Genomic DNA, 15017 nt, shown 5'->3' on the forward strand with positions numbered 1-15017 from the left:
GAATCGATGCTACAGGAAAGCTTTGAGAATGCAAAGCTCGCACGTAAAACTGCTAACTGGGCCTTAGAAAGGACCTAAATACTCATTATCGAGGAAATTTCACGTGAAAACGGGTAAATGTACTTAATAACACTGCATATCAATATAACATGTGTGCTTTTTAAATAAGCACGTCTTATTATTATTACACTCCCGAGCAATGAAAAAGTTCAATTTACATAACACCAAACGTCCCATATTTTTCAAAGATTTAATTAAAAATTGTACCATAAAATTACTGTTTTTAGATGGTAAAATCCTGATGCTCTGATAAATGTACTTCAATCTTACAGAAGATGTCATTAAGCTAGCATTTTTCGTTTAAATGTATTTTGGTGCTTTTCTCAGTGGAACCTTTTCATTGCCCGTGAGTGTATTACTAGGACTAGGAGTAAATTTACTAGCCACAAAAACCCAGGCTTTTAAATTATTATACTAGTCAGCATGTTAATATTTAAAATGAATCCTTATGACCTTGAAGTTAATTGGCTTCAGAAAATTCAAAGCTTTCCTTTATCTTCGTCTTCGTACATAGACATAATTTTGGTTCTTTTGTACAGATTAAAAAGCATTTCTGAAGCAACATCATATTCTTTACATCAACGACATTAATAAAAACAAAGGTAAGTAAGTACTGAGTAGTTTATTAATTTATTTATTAAACAGATTCAGTTTTAACTCAACCATTTTGATAAAACTGCAGTGCAAACCGTGTTGTAAGTGTATCTCGAAACGTTTGTCGACGACGATGCGACAGTATCGATTATAAGTAAAATTAGACTAAACTGGACGTTTGCCCGCGCCCGCCGCAACAAATAGTACTGGGGCATGCGACCAATCGTAACAGACGCAAATACGCACTCGCTGCACTTACTGAGGGCTGCCATTGCCTCCCTCATCATCACAACGAATAATCTTAAACTTTACCTAAAGCTGACAAAATGCTATGATGTCATCGGTCAATAAACTTCTACTTCTGGGCATTATTTAGGGAGTTCCACAGTACTCTTTCCCCGAATTTCTTCATGAAGGCACTGTACCGATCGGGGCCAGGATCTTTGGTAAATCTAAAAAAAGTAGTGTAAAGTGGTATAAATAAAAACTGATTATTAGCAGCCCCTAGCCTAGGTCAGTGCTGAGCAAAGCTTGCGAAACCTTTTTTATGTCCTAAGTAATAATATCGTTGATTTTTGGCAATAAACTGAGAATAATAAACTTATAACTTAGAAAAGCTTTATACAGTCATGTAAACTGTAAAATACAAGTATTGTTTTATATGGTTATACGTAAGATGCAACACCTCAGTGAAACCATAAAACACATTTTATACACTTTCTACCATAAAATTAAACAACCATCGCCCTCGGTCGGTATCGTGCGACATGTCACAAAATAGTGTGGTTATTCATACTAACTTTCAACTACTACTAATAAATAAATAATAGCCGTTATTTTATTATTTAATATCTTAAGTTTCAGGTTTTCACGCTTACCAATTGCTTTAAGTCAACTCTGACTACTTACCCCTTCGAGACAATCACTTTACAATTAATGCAAGTTTTTGGACACATCTTAACGCAAGTTCTTAATAGGTCCATCATAAACTTTATTAAATCTAAAATCTGTAATTACATCATCAAAATCAATAATTAATTGATCTTAGATTGCATTTAGAAATTTTAAAACAGTGTACCAATGTTTCGTTTAACTGCTGTTTAGTACCCCATATTCATCACAACCCATCACGTCCCCACTGCTGGGGCACGGGTCTCCTTCCAATGAAGGAAGGGTTTAGGCCCAGTCCACCACGCTGGCCTAGTGCGGGTTGGTGGACCCCAACACAAGCAAACTTGTGCTGAGATAGTTGTCAAATTGATAAATAAATAAATTAAATACACAAATTGAACTGAAAGTTTCATAGCAGCGCCATAGGTGTCCGCGAGTGACGCGGCGCGGTGAATGCGGAAGCGGCGGCGGCGAATGGGAGCGCGGGATGCGCCTGCGCCGGTCTCCGCCGCATTTGTCACTACGCACCCCGATATTTAGGCTAGCCGATGCACAGAGTGTGTCCATGATGTTTCAGATGAGTTGATTGTCTTTGGGTTTTCGAAGCTTCTATTTGGCCAAGGCGGGTGGTAAGGGCTTACCTATATTTATCTTGACTAGGTCATGTTACTTCTGTATTATTTACTTTAATGGGTAAGGAATTTTATTCCCTTTTATTCTTATGATGTAGCCACAAAATGTTCAGTTTGAGTTTCATGATACATACCTTTTTTTACCAGAACCAATTAAAAAATGTACCTAGTATAGTCCTCACTCTTTTGTTAATTAGGTATGTAATATTATAGCAAAAGATTTCACTAATATAATCATGTGGCATTAATTCATATTCATAGTAAATTGAAGTAATTTATAAAATTCATGTAGGTATAATAATGACGAAGAAGCTTAATTAAGAAGAAAGCTCTTAACATGGGATGTCACAGTGCATCAGATATCTGGAAGAATCTGAGATGGTTGAGTCAGATGAGATGTGAAGGTTTAATTTTATAAAATAATTAATTCATTATACAAGTATTTATTCAATAATTACAGTTGTCAATAAATTATAAAGTTAATTTAATCATGATGTACTTAACAGATATATTCACAGACAGCTAACGAAATTATGTAAGGTACTACTAGCAAACTACTAATAAGTAACATTATATTAATAAAAAACACGCTTGATATAAATGTTTGTGGCATTGCTTCCCTATAAAATGTATTATTTTCACTGACTGCAGTACCCTGAAACCCCTAATCCACTTTGCTTACTGAAACCAACACGTGTGCACCAAGATTAGTCGGTTCCAGCCCACGCAGAACACAATAAAAAGAATAAATGGTAAAGCGAGAACGATCTAGTAAACGGTAGAGATTAGATTTGTACCGCTTAGAGAAGCCTCCAGATGCGTGTAGGTGGACTCAGGGGGGAATGAGGGAGGGGCAGGGGGGCGGGGGGACAGATACATATAAATATCTTCATTATTTATCGATTTTTCCCTTCGTATGTTAGGGTTACTGTTACAGCTCATAAATTAAACAATATGGAATATAATTAAACCATGATGTCTGTTAGTGTTCCTTATTTAAATAAATAAAAGTAAATTATCAAATTAATTATCTCGTCTAAGGGTAGGGTAGGTATTAACTTAAAATTTACAGTAATCCAGCAAATAAGAACCTATTTTGCAAAATAATATGCACGTTAAACTCATAAATACTTTCATGAAGTTTTTACAGCTATTTAACAAAATTTCGTTGAACATTTAATCTTTCAGTTTTGTTACAGAACCATCGAATCTAAAAGCTGTATTGTAACAGCCTAACTTGTGCCAGAACGAAAATACTTACTTTATTACTTCTTTTTAAACAACTAAAATATGCAACATGCATTCGCAACAACTATAGAAAGCCATAAATCCGTGCAATAAATAAAGTGATGCTGTAGTCGCAGTTGTCAAACAGTGGGTCGGAGCGACGTGACAAGTGCAAAACGAAACAAACGACGACTCAATGTGTCCCCGCCGCCGCCGACCGCCGCGGCTGCGCAAACGCCGGTCAATGCGCCGCCTTACGTAACCAACACATACCTAGACAGTACGGTTTATGCTCACACTTAGGGACTAATTAGATACGGCTTTCTTCGTGATTTTGTGCTAATATTTTTTACATAAATGCCGTCGGGAAAGAAAAGATTTCTCAAATTAGTATTTTATAAGACCGTAAATTTCAGGCTATTGGGCAAAAATATTTGTTACAACGCTGATACGTGGTATTCATTAACTCAAAAGAAACAACAAAAATTGTTAAATAATTTGAATTAAAAGCAGCGCAAACCAATTTAACACGAAAAGTTTTTCAGGTGATCCTAAAGTTCAGCAACACTTTCGCAGAATCTCAACGAAAGCTAAAACCACAGAGCTTTTGACGCAAATCGTAAAGAGACATGACATGTTCACCTACAATATAAGGTTCAATGTTTATCCATTCACATATAGAAGAGTGAACACCTAAGAATCCACCTCAATGAGCTATTAACTGAAAGCTAACAACCGCAATGTTCAGTGAAAAGCGTGAAAAGCAGGTGTGCGGCGGGCGGCGGCGGCGGGCGGATGAAAGCTCCACTAGCGGTGCCGTTAGCGCAGGCTCGCGGGGCGGGGGCGGGCGGGCCGTGGGAGGTACCGTTAATGACGTCACGGCGGCGACGTCACGGGTGTGACGTCAGGCGGCGCGATATAGGCACCGGCGTCGCCGCCGCCGGCCTCAGTAACGCACCGACCGCCGAGCAGCGCACATCGCCTCCGCGCGCGACATCCGAGCAGCAGTGAGTGAGTGCGCGCAGTGAGTGCCGGCTGTGATGTGCTAGCCGCATGAGGATCCTGCTGAGTGAGCTGGGCCTGTCCGGCGCGTGCCTCGGCCTGACCCTGGACGCCCCCTCGCTGGACGACAAGCCTGCGCCAGGTCAGCGCCCGCAGACCACCACCGTCTCCACTTCTGTGTTTATTTTCGCTTTCGTTGTGTAGAGCCGTAGAGCCTGGCTGTGAGAACTTTGTGTGGAACTGTTGTGACGATGGCCCTCGGCTAGAATGCGAGGTGCGTTGCTGGCGCCCTCCAAACACTGCGCCCTTACACATTTCCATCATCCACGTATGTATTCCCCTTATTATTTCTTTATTGTTTTGTTATTTACTTTATTTAAGTTATTTTAAGTCCTTTTTATTTGTATAATTTATTATTTAATACGAGTGCTATCAAAACAGTGAAAAAAATATTGCGAGCTTTCGAAAGCTCCGCAAAAAATATATATTTGAAATATTAACAAAATTATAATTTTAATAGATAAAATAAGATAAGAAAAATGTTTATACATAAGACAACAGCGACGTTTTATCTAAAATGAGACAATAACTGAAACTCTTACACAGATTAATTAAATATAATATGGATGTTATTCAATTAATTCTGCTACTTTATGATAGTTTTCACATGCTAATGGTTATTTTTCTTTTTAACCAGAACCAGGTAATATACTTAGTACTTGGACTTAAACATTCCTAAATTTAATAAGCAAGCTTTTAAGAGCTTTGTGATTTTAAAATAACATAAAATATTATCATAGCGTTATAAAATTAACGCTGATAATAATTATTTATACTTAACATTAGCCTTGTAGTAGTCAGAGAAGCTTCACTTTTCTTAGGTTTATGTTTGAGTTATATTTTAATTCCTTCCCTCCCGGAGATGTGCGGTGCAGCCTAGCAGGCGCCTTGGCTTAGTCTCACCTGCATGTGCTTTTTTTCATGTAGATACGTGTTTTAAGTTGAGGTTAAGTTAGAAAAATTTATGAAAAAAAGTTTGTAGTTTTTGTAGGTACTTATTGAGATTTAGTGAGAAATTATCTTTCGTATAAAAGTGATGAAATAAAAAAAAAGTGTTTTGTGATAAACTTAGTGTATGTGTTATGTACAGTCGGGAAAATCCTTGCTGTAATTTGGAAATCATAATTATCAGCGCAAGTCGTCGTGCGAGCTTTTGTTATTGTAGTAAACACGCGGGCACCGAGCGGTCCTAAGCTTTACGCTGGGCCACCAGCCGATTCCCCAAAAAATCATACACACATCGATAATGAGTTCCTTGGGATAGACGTATGTGAAGCTGTAGCTAATTATTGTCTGGTATATAGATAGTAATAAATAGTGTCAAATACATTAATAAGTATTCTTAGAGCTCCGATAATTATTTAAAACTCCATAAAACCTATTGCAGTGGAAATCTATTTCGAAATCTTCAAAAATGTGCAAATTTGAACTCGATTAACGAAAACAATGTTCGACTTAGAACAAGATAATAAGATATTAATTTCAATATTTCCATACCGAGCGTAACGATATGTCGAAAAACGTCGCAATTCGACACCGCGTATTCAAATGAGATACAAATATAATATTCCGGCAGACTAACTGGTTGATCGCTATATAGGTAAGGAGACGAGCGTGGACATGATTTCAACACCGAGACCGGTCCAGAAGACCGGGCGGTCGCCGCATAAATTACAACCAATACACACAAATCGGCAGACAACTCGCCAACTTATACAAAAATTGTTATCGCACTGTGTCAAATCGTCTTAGAATTTGTTTCACTTGGTGCGTGTTAGGTAACAGTAATAATGTGGGATGTTTATCGGTAAAGTCGTCGGCCTCAGACCAGTTGCCCAACCGCTTGTCGCAAGAAGACGCTGCACCTGCCCAGCAGCCAGCTCCGCCACATTGCGAGATCCGCACACTCCTCGAGCAAACATCGAGCACCAGACTAAACAACGACCACAATGCTAATATTTAATCCTGTTTTAGAATGACTCAGAACCGAAGATGCTACTTTCACTTTCGATCACCTTAAATTTGATTGCTTAAGATGAGCTTTTGATCGAAAATAAAAGTCGTTCTATTAAGTGTTTATGGCACGATAACTTGTTACGATGTGCGTAAAAAATATTGTATAGGAGTAGTAAAATTAATGTGATGACGTTGAGTGTACATATTTGCCGCTATTAACTTGGAATGCTTGCAAATGATGTTATACGTAGTCAATTTGCGGAGATAGCGAGAGTATCGCATTATGTCGGCAGCTGTAGTGACGTCACGCCGCCCGCGCCCTGTCTACCCCCCGCCCGGGGTTGCCCAAACTTTCTGTTAACGTACGTCCTTCACGCTTTTAGCGACGGCTTATCGTTTCCGATCTTTGACGTTTGTGGCACCCTAACGACTTATCGTCCAAGATTGAGCATAATGCTCATTGCGTGATAAAGGGTTGAAGCTGTCGGTTTATTTGTTGCATTATTTTATGCTCAACACATTTATTTAGTGTTTGAAATAAAATACACAACATCAATTCATCGTAACGATAGTGCTAATGCGGCCCGCCTGCTATTCGCAATTTTGTGTACGCCATGCCAATTCATTATCGCATAGGTGCTATAAATGCTCTAACAATAAACCTCCACTCCACTCGTCCATTACAGAAATATTAGCGAAGTTGCAATCGGGCCGGCCGCGGCCGGGGCGGACATGACTGTATAAAGTTAGATTTAGCAGAGGCACCGCAGCAAGATATTTTTAGTGATTCATTTTCTTGGTTCTATATCAGTTTCTGTAGAAGGGAAGTTTTACGTCAGCGCGTCTAAAAATAAGGCCGTAGCGGACCTTAAGGGGGTGGTGAGCCCCCGGAGGAGGGGAGGGGAGGCGCGGAGGAGCCCCTCGTGACGTCACGCGCCAGTTACGTCACGCATCGATCGCACCCGTGAACTGTTTCAAGGGCAATACACTTATTATTCTCATGGAAAACGGTATTTCAGGATTTTCCCTATTAACAGCTAGCTATTTCCCAGTTCTGGAAGATCATGAAACTCATTAATATTATCCACATTACTTAATGAAATTAGTACTATTGAACCTGATTATCTACAACAAGGTATATTTGGCGACAAATATATTTATGTACACAATTAAAATACATATTATGACGGCTATTATATTACTGTTACATGTTTATTGACCTCATATTTACATGTAGTTAGTTACATAAAACTATACTTACTTGTATTCAATATAGAATTTTCACTGTATTTCTTTCACTCCAAAAACCTACTATCCTAAACGTATAATTATATTCCTTCGAATTCGAGACAACTCATGAAACCATAATTACATTATTTTATAATATTTAGTCATTGTACATACCTACATAATTAATATTATACTATTTGTATTTCACTCCTTACATGTAGTCACTTAATGCAAGGTCTAAGCTAAATAATTTTAAATGGCTTTAACTCCCAACCAACGAACCAATGTTATTTCAAAATGTTCATAATGTGATCGTAAACTTTGGCTTGTAAACACAGCAATATGTTATATGAATTAACTTTAATAACTAGGTAAACGCTTCCAAAAAATCTGTTTCAATTAACACAACCAGCGATATCAAAACTCGCCAGATAATTTTATAGCTCGTCATAAAATTAAAATATCGTTCTAAACTAGTAAAGGATATAGAAGCTATAAAAACAGCTTTTTGAGTGGGTGATTAGCGAATACAGGTTTTGCGTATAGGTAGGTAGGAATATGTTTGTCTAAATCGGCAAAACACGTGATGCGAAGAGGGTGGAACTATTTCTGGTGGGGGACGGTGAGGAGCTGAGGAGAAAGTGGGCGAGGGTATGTTTCACTTGTGTAGCCTCCCCCGGCGGACGCTGACGTCAGCCTGCGTGACGTCTCGCCGCAGCCCCCGCCGCCCGCCCGCCCCGCCGCGCCCAGACAGCTGATCAATCCACTTGTGTATATTTCGTTTAAAATACCCTAGCTTCTGTTGTTGTTATTTATATCAATGAACTTGACGTCTAAAGGATCCAAAATATGTTTTCTTTGAAGCCAAAAAAGAAAAATTGCTTATTTTGATACCACGTACCTACTTACTTAAATGTTTTTTTATACATTTTAATACAGTATGCAGTATACAGTAGTCCGGTATTTTTAAAACTTTATAATGAGATTTTATGCTACCAACCTCCGTATTGAACGAGCTTATTTATGAGTATCATTAAATTGATATTTTTTTCAAGTACTTATGGTAATCATGTGTCAAGCAAGCATGATGAAATGATGACATAAAATTCAAGCAGTTGTGATACGAAACTGACCTATTCATTTGAGGTTATTCCCCTGTGGCCTTCCACTGCACCCGGGAAGATTTGCTCGAATCTATTCACAATAAACGCGCCTTGAAACTAATGTCACTTGCGGAATAATGAGGGAAAAATTGCTGACCAATCTTCAAAAAACACAACTTAACATAAGTACTGTAAAAAGTCAATGAAACAACGTGATACATGATTAAATTAGTTACCTATTCAGTGTATTGACATCACAAACGCTATCGTTAATTACCTCAAGTATCCCCCACAGCGCGACGCGATGACGCTAAACGTCTACGTCAGTGTTAATTTGTACTACTTCTGCCACTGAAGCATAGCTGTGACGTCATGAGGGAAAACGCGCGTGGAAGTGATGCTAATCAATATCCACCTCCGTAGGCGGTCTATCAACGCCATCTATTGAAAAAGCTCTGAACGAAGAAGAGAAATGAAAGTTCATTAAACTGTCGTCGAACGGCCCGGTGCTTGCCAGACAGGCTGGTGCATGGCTGGTGTACAAGTAAAGTGGCCTGCCGTGCACAGATGTCGTGGGCCAAGTTTTTTCCCTTTTCCTTGTGTGATATATATAAAGATAAACACATAAGTTATACATTTTTTTATATGTAAACTGCTAATATGTGATGTCTACTGAGTGCCTACTGCTTCAGGAGTTTCCTAGGGGTTTTCCAAAAAATACGGACTTTACTGGTGATGACTGACTTGACATTTTGATCCATACTTCTTGTAAAGTGTACAAAATTAATATATTTCAGTACTCGTAAATTGTCATGATCTTGATAGCTTCATGTTTTACCCCTTTAGAGCCCGTGGTCTTATCTAACTCACCAAATGAGAATCGTACAGTCGCCCTGGTCCCCTATCATTATCTTAAAAATTGCAAAACCGTCATGTTTGTTACAGTCGGCAGTCTTGGTAAATAGGGTACTTACCGTTATTACCATTTTCGTGAACGTGCACAAAAGGAAAGGAGCTTCCCCGATTGACGTATCAATTGTACTTTATTCACATCCTGCGCATCCAGGGCAGTCAGCGACTGATGCTATTCTGGTGGCCTCATCCATTATGATAAACCCTAGATGTCCTAGTGTATCGTGTTTGTCACCGACACGCTAAGAAGCTACCATTTGAGTACGGATCCCTAATACTGAATAATATTTTAGTTATGTTTAACATTATATTTTATTATCATTATCTAGCGCACACGAATACTAGTGTACCAATATGTACGTTGTACGTTACGACAAAAAACTTGTAGCATTTTTTCGTAGCCAATACGGCGTAGCTCGTAACCGCGGCGTAGCGCTACGACGAGAAGCTTTTTTACGTAAACAGTATAATTTGTATTTCTTTTCATAATCATAATTCAAAAGTTTGCTGCCTTAAAAAGATACATTATGACCAACGTGGTTTAGCATTAGTGAGAATGAGAACACATGAACATTTATTTATTGATTTAAAAGTGTCGCTTCCTTTATGTTTATACTTATTTATAATTAATTTAATCATTTAAGCACCACTTTCTACTTGGTTGTATTGTATGTGTAGTAAAATATAGTGCTCTTGGGTCACAGAGAGGACCATAATTTATTCATGCTAGCCAGCTCTTATGTGGTGGGTTCATTCGTATTATGTGTAACTTGCTCGGGAATCGTAATATAATATTTATAATAATTAAAATGCATTTCTAGGATTTCGCCCCACTCACAGTGGAAGGTGATCATGAATCGTGAACAACGTAAAAGTTCCAGTGACAATAGCACCAAATTAAATACTAAATGGATATGGCAAAATTAAATGAAGCCTTTTGAAAATTTAACAGCGCATCCGAATATTACCTACCAACTAAAATCGAAAGTATTGTCTTAAAATTTTAAATTAAATGTTTTGACTCCTTTCACTCCTTTGCTATTTTGGTAACGGCAGTTTTTCATTAATCGCGATCGTATTATTTTTTACGTGTTTTGTATTTGCAAAAGAGTGAAATTTATTTCAGGCTGCTGTGTACTGCCAACTTATAATAATTATTATACTCATGCCGAGTTGCAGAAAGGGACTTTAAGCTAATGTGGACATTAAATCTATGTCTGTCTCTTTCTGTCCGTATACTGTCAAAGCAAGGCAACAATACATTTAATGCCGACATTAACTTAAAGATCCTTTCTGCAACTCAGTGTAAGTCTGTAGTTTTATAGTTTCCTTATCAACAATTTTAACCTTTCTGTCACATTTTAGCTTTATTGCCTACCTTATACTCAGTAAGTAGCTTCCAGCAGTATATAAGAAAGTTTAAACTATGTATAAATACAATTTCTACTACATACATTCCTATTAAGTAGGTAATTCCTATATATGTTGGGCTGTACCTGCCTACCAAAGTATAAGCTCTAACTACCAACGGCAACATACGATCCGACCCACCTACATATATACCCACCGCGGTAGGTACTATAAACACTTCCCCAACAAAAGCTTCAGTGTTTTGTTTATCGCCTAATAAGACTAAAATTAATGGATCCTAACATAATAGAAGTTGCAAATGCCACTGATTTCATAACCTCCCAAGGGACACATAGCAGCATTGCCCCAAAAAATTAATATTCCGAAGCTTACGAATTCCCCCTGTATTGTGTGAAAGTAGAGTCGAGAATCGTTTAAAGGGAGTTTGTGTTTTGCTAATTTAAGCGAAAAATATATACAGGGTGTGTAGATAGATTTCAATTTTCTGGGCGTGGTGAATCAAGCACCGTGACGCGATGTATTCAAGGCGCTAAATATTCGTTGGCGAAACTGCACTATAAATTAAGGGACCTTTAGGAAACTTCGTCACTGTGAGTCTGATAGCGATAGAGTCCGTAGCTCGAGGTGCTTGATATCGAGTTATCGATCAGTGGTGTCCGTGGTGTAGGAAGACCCAAGTATGTTCGGCGAGGGTAAATATAAATGATGCATGGCTAGCATAGCGTGATAGTTCAAAGTACGTACGAAGGCGGCGGCGGCGTCGGCATAGTAGCGGGCCCGGTCGAGCCGCCTTGTCATTACGATCATTGTTCCTACACAACTTCTTCGCTATATGTGTGTATAATTGGTGTACTTATAGTATTGGTGTAAGTAGTTCCTAGTGTAACGTTTACTGAAGTAAATTTCTGTTGTTGCAGGGCCGAGCGCCTCTGAGCCGCGCTCGCCAAGTGCCTACTCGTCTAACTCCTCCAGTATGCTACTGCTGCAGACACAGGTAATTGTCCCTATGTGTATATGTGTAACAAATAATAATAATCATTTATTTCATGTAACCATAAACTAATAATATCGTTAATAATATTTTGTCTCATCGTAATACCCCATAGATCTCGTTTTCATTCTACTTACGAAGCGTAAATGAGAATATGTTTACATATTTAATACCCATGTTTCACAAGCGGGACACATTATGATTGAACTAGTTATTTTAATGAGAGATTGATTACGGTCGGAGGGCCCCTAATAGTGGCAGCAGTAGGCGCGGCTACCGGGGGGCGGCGCCGCGGGTGCCGCCATTGGCGGGCGCGGGCCGCCTCCGGCCCACTCGAACTCACGCTTATCGATTGTCCTTTCTGTTACAGAGCAACTACGGTTCGTCTTTCAGTGATCTACTGTCGCCTCAGTACCACGAGGATTCTACGGAAATCTTAGAAGAAAATCTCGATCCATTCCCGGACGTGGAGTTTCACGCTCCGATCCCCCCTGAAGTCAAGTCTCACCGCACCACCCCCGTGAGCGAGAGCTCCTCGCCCACCCTCGCCCCGGCCCTGCCCAGCTTCGAGGAAACCTACTCTGTTCGATACCCAAAACAAGAAATGGCTGAATTCGGACTAAAGATGGACGAAGACTGCTACAACGCGTACTCGCACCCCGGGCACGCGTCGACGCAGCTGCTGTACCAGTACCACCAGCCGAGCCTGCCCTACGTGCCGGCCACGTACTACGCGGCGGCGCAGCCCTGCAGCCCCACGTTCGACACGGGCGGTGCGCCCGCCGCCGACTCGTACTCGCTGCCGCCCTTCCCCAGCGCCATCGAGCTGCACGTGTCCACGGAGCAGAGCCGCCAGCGCCGCGCCTCGCTGCCCGTGCAGCGCTCCGAGTCCAGCAGCTCCACGGACAGCCCCAAGCTGCACGGCGCGCGCATGCACTGCATGCAGTCCTCCACGCCCAGCTCGGCCGCCAGCTCGCCCGGCGGGCTGCCCGCGCCCGCGCCGCCCTCGCCCAGCCAGCTGTGCGCCGTGTGCGGCGACACCGCCGCCTGCCAGCACTACGGCGTCCGGACCTGCGAGGGGTGCAAGGGATTTTTCAAACGGACTGTTCAAAAGGGATCTAAGTACGTTTGTTTAGCTGAAAAATCGTGTCCCGTCGATAAGCGGCGGCGAAACCGGTGTCAGTTTTGTCGGTTCCAAAAATGTTTAACGGTCGGAATGGTTAAGGAAGTAGTACGGACGGACTCGCTGAAAGGTCGCCGAGGGCGGCTGCCGTCGAAGCCGAAGTGTCCGCAGGAGTCGCCGCCGAGCCCGCCCATCTCGCTGATCACGGCGCTGGTGCGGTCGCACGTGGACACGTCGCCCGACTTCACCAACCTGGACTACTCGCACTACCGGGAGCCGAACCCGATGGAGCCGGCGGTGTGCGAGGCGGAGGTCATCCAGGAGTTCTACACGCTGCTCACGAGCTCCATCGACGTGATCCGCGCCTTCGCGGAGAAGGTGCCGGGCTACGGCGAGCTGTGCGCCGAGGACCGCGAGCAGCTGTTCGCGTCCGCGCGGCTCGAGCTGTTCGTGCTGCGGCTGGCGTTCCGCACGCGCCCCGACGACACCAAGCTCACCTTCTGCAACGGCTGGGTGCTGGACAAGCGGCAGTGCCAGCGCTCCTTCGGCGACTGGCTGCACGCCGTGCTCGACTTCAGCACCTCGCTGCACTCCATGGACATCGACATATCCACCTTCGCCTGCCTCTGCGCTCTCACTCTTGTAACAGGTAAGGATCATTGCTTTTTTTCTAACAGTACCTAAGTATATATAAATAAATCCTTTTATTAATATTAGCATCCATACTGGTCATTACTAACAGTTAATTTGTTTGCAGAGCGCCACGGGCTGAAGGAGCCACATCGCGTGGAGCAGCTGCAGATGAAGATCATCGGCTGCCTGCGCGCGCACATGCCGGCGGCGGGGGGCGCGGGGGCCGCGGGGGCCGGGGGCGCGCCGCACTTCAGCCGCGTGCTGGGCGCGCTGCCGGAGCTGCGCTCGCTGTCCGTGCAGGGGCTGCAGCGCATCTTCTACCTGAAGCTGGAGGACCTGGTGCCCGCGCCGCCGCTCATCGAGAACATGTTCCGCGCCAGCCTGCCCTTCTAGACCCCCCCCCCTCCACACCCCTCCACCCCCGAGGACCACGCCGCCTTCACACTTCTCTACTGTCTTAGCGCCGACTCCGTTATTTTTATAAGTGCTTAGAGTAACATATTTTTCTAGAATGTAGGTGGACGCTTCGTAGAGTTCGATCTCCTCCGGAATCGGTATGTGCTATCGTAAGAATCATCATTTTATATGTATAAGAAGAAGACAATGATAGGCGATTAAGAATACTCTTAACAAATTAATGTTGTAAGTTTAATTTATTGTAATTGTTAGTCTATTTGGGTGTGATTCTGTTTTATACTTACGTATTTTGAAGTCTTTGCATTTGAGTTACCGCTCGTGATCGATGGCATCTCGTCGTACAAATATTCCTATGTTATTTACTTACGTTATGCATTACTTACGTAGATAAAAAATCTAGTCAAAAGACTTAGAAACGTTACATTATTGGCTCGTGAACACCGAGCTTTTTTATAGTTAATTTTATGTAGATTTTAAGGTTTATTTGTATCGGACATGTTGATCAGTAGCGCGGCTGCAGGTGCCAAGCACCCCCGGGCCCGCCTCGGCCCGCCGCCGCCGCGCGTGTCTGGTCAAATAGTTGTTGGAAGTTACCTTTTAGGTTTAAATTATTTATATTGTAACTTTAGAAGCTAGGACATTAATGTAATTTGTTACTGTAATTAAAACCAGAGAAAAAGTTCAGCATCATTAATGTTCTTGTAACTCCTATAAATTCCTAACAACGTGTCTTAAAGAGTACCTTTTTAGATAGCGTAGATTTTCCTGTATGTTGGTGAACTTGCCATTTTATAAAAGAATATTTGTAATGAAAA

At 41.6% G+C, this 15017-nt stretch overlaps 1 protein-coding gene across 2 annotated transcripts; it reads left to right on the forward strand.

Moving 5' to 3' along the window:
• Positions 1-4302: 4302 nt before the first annotated feature.
• Positions 4303-14403, forward strand: LOC105387334 (probable nuclear hormone receptor HR38). Of its 2 annotated transcripts, none has more exons than XM_038121235.2 (4): positions 4303-4548; positions 11956-12032; positions 12400-13801; positions 13910-14403. In XM_038121235.2, exons 1-4 carry the CDS (start codon positions 4458-4460, stop codon positions 14176-14178), a joined length of 1839 nt encoding a protein of 612 aa, XP_037977163.2. In that variant the 5' UTR covers positions 4303-4457; the 3' UTR covers positions 14179-14403. The 2 variants fall into 2 exon arrangements, with proteins under 2 accessions (XP_037977163.2, XP_037977164.2); XM_038121236.2 differs by having other exon boundaries at positions 4305-4734.
• Positions 14404-15017: the final 614 nt, after the last annotated feature.

Source organism: Plutella xylostella, chromosome 4 (assembly GCF_932276165.1).
Source record: "Plutella xylostella chromosome 4, ilPluXylo3.1, whole genome shotgun sequence".
Taxonomy (NCBI): Eukaryota; Metazoa; Arthropoda; class Insecta; order Lepidoptera; family Plutellidae; genus Plutella; species Plutella xylostella.

Excerpts from the sequence above, each read along its gene's own strand:
- LOC105387334 (XM_038121235.2), top strand. The coding sequence starts at position 4,458 with ATGAGGATCCTGCTGAGTGAGCTGGGCCTGTCCGGCGCGTGCCTCGGC. Across the intron at positions 4,549-11,955 it reads GGACGACAAGCCTGCGCCAG|GGCCGAGCGCCTCTGAGCCG; the intron begins GTCAGCGCCCGC and ends CTGTTGTTGCAG. Across the intron at positions 12,033-12,399 it reads TGCTACTGCTGCAGACACAG|AGCAACTACGGTTCGTCTTT; the intron begins GTAATTGTCCCT and ends TTTCTGTTACAG.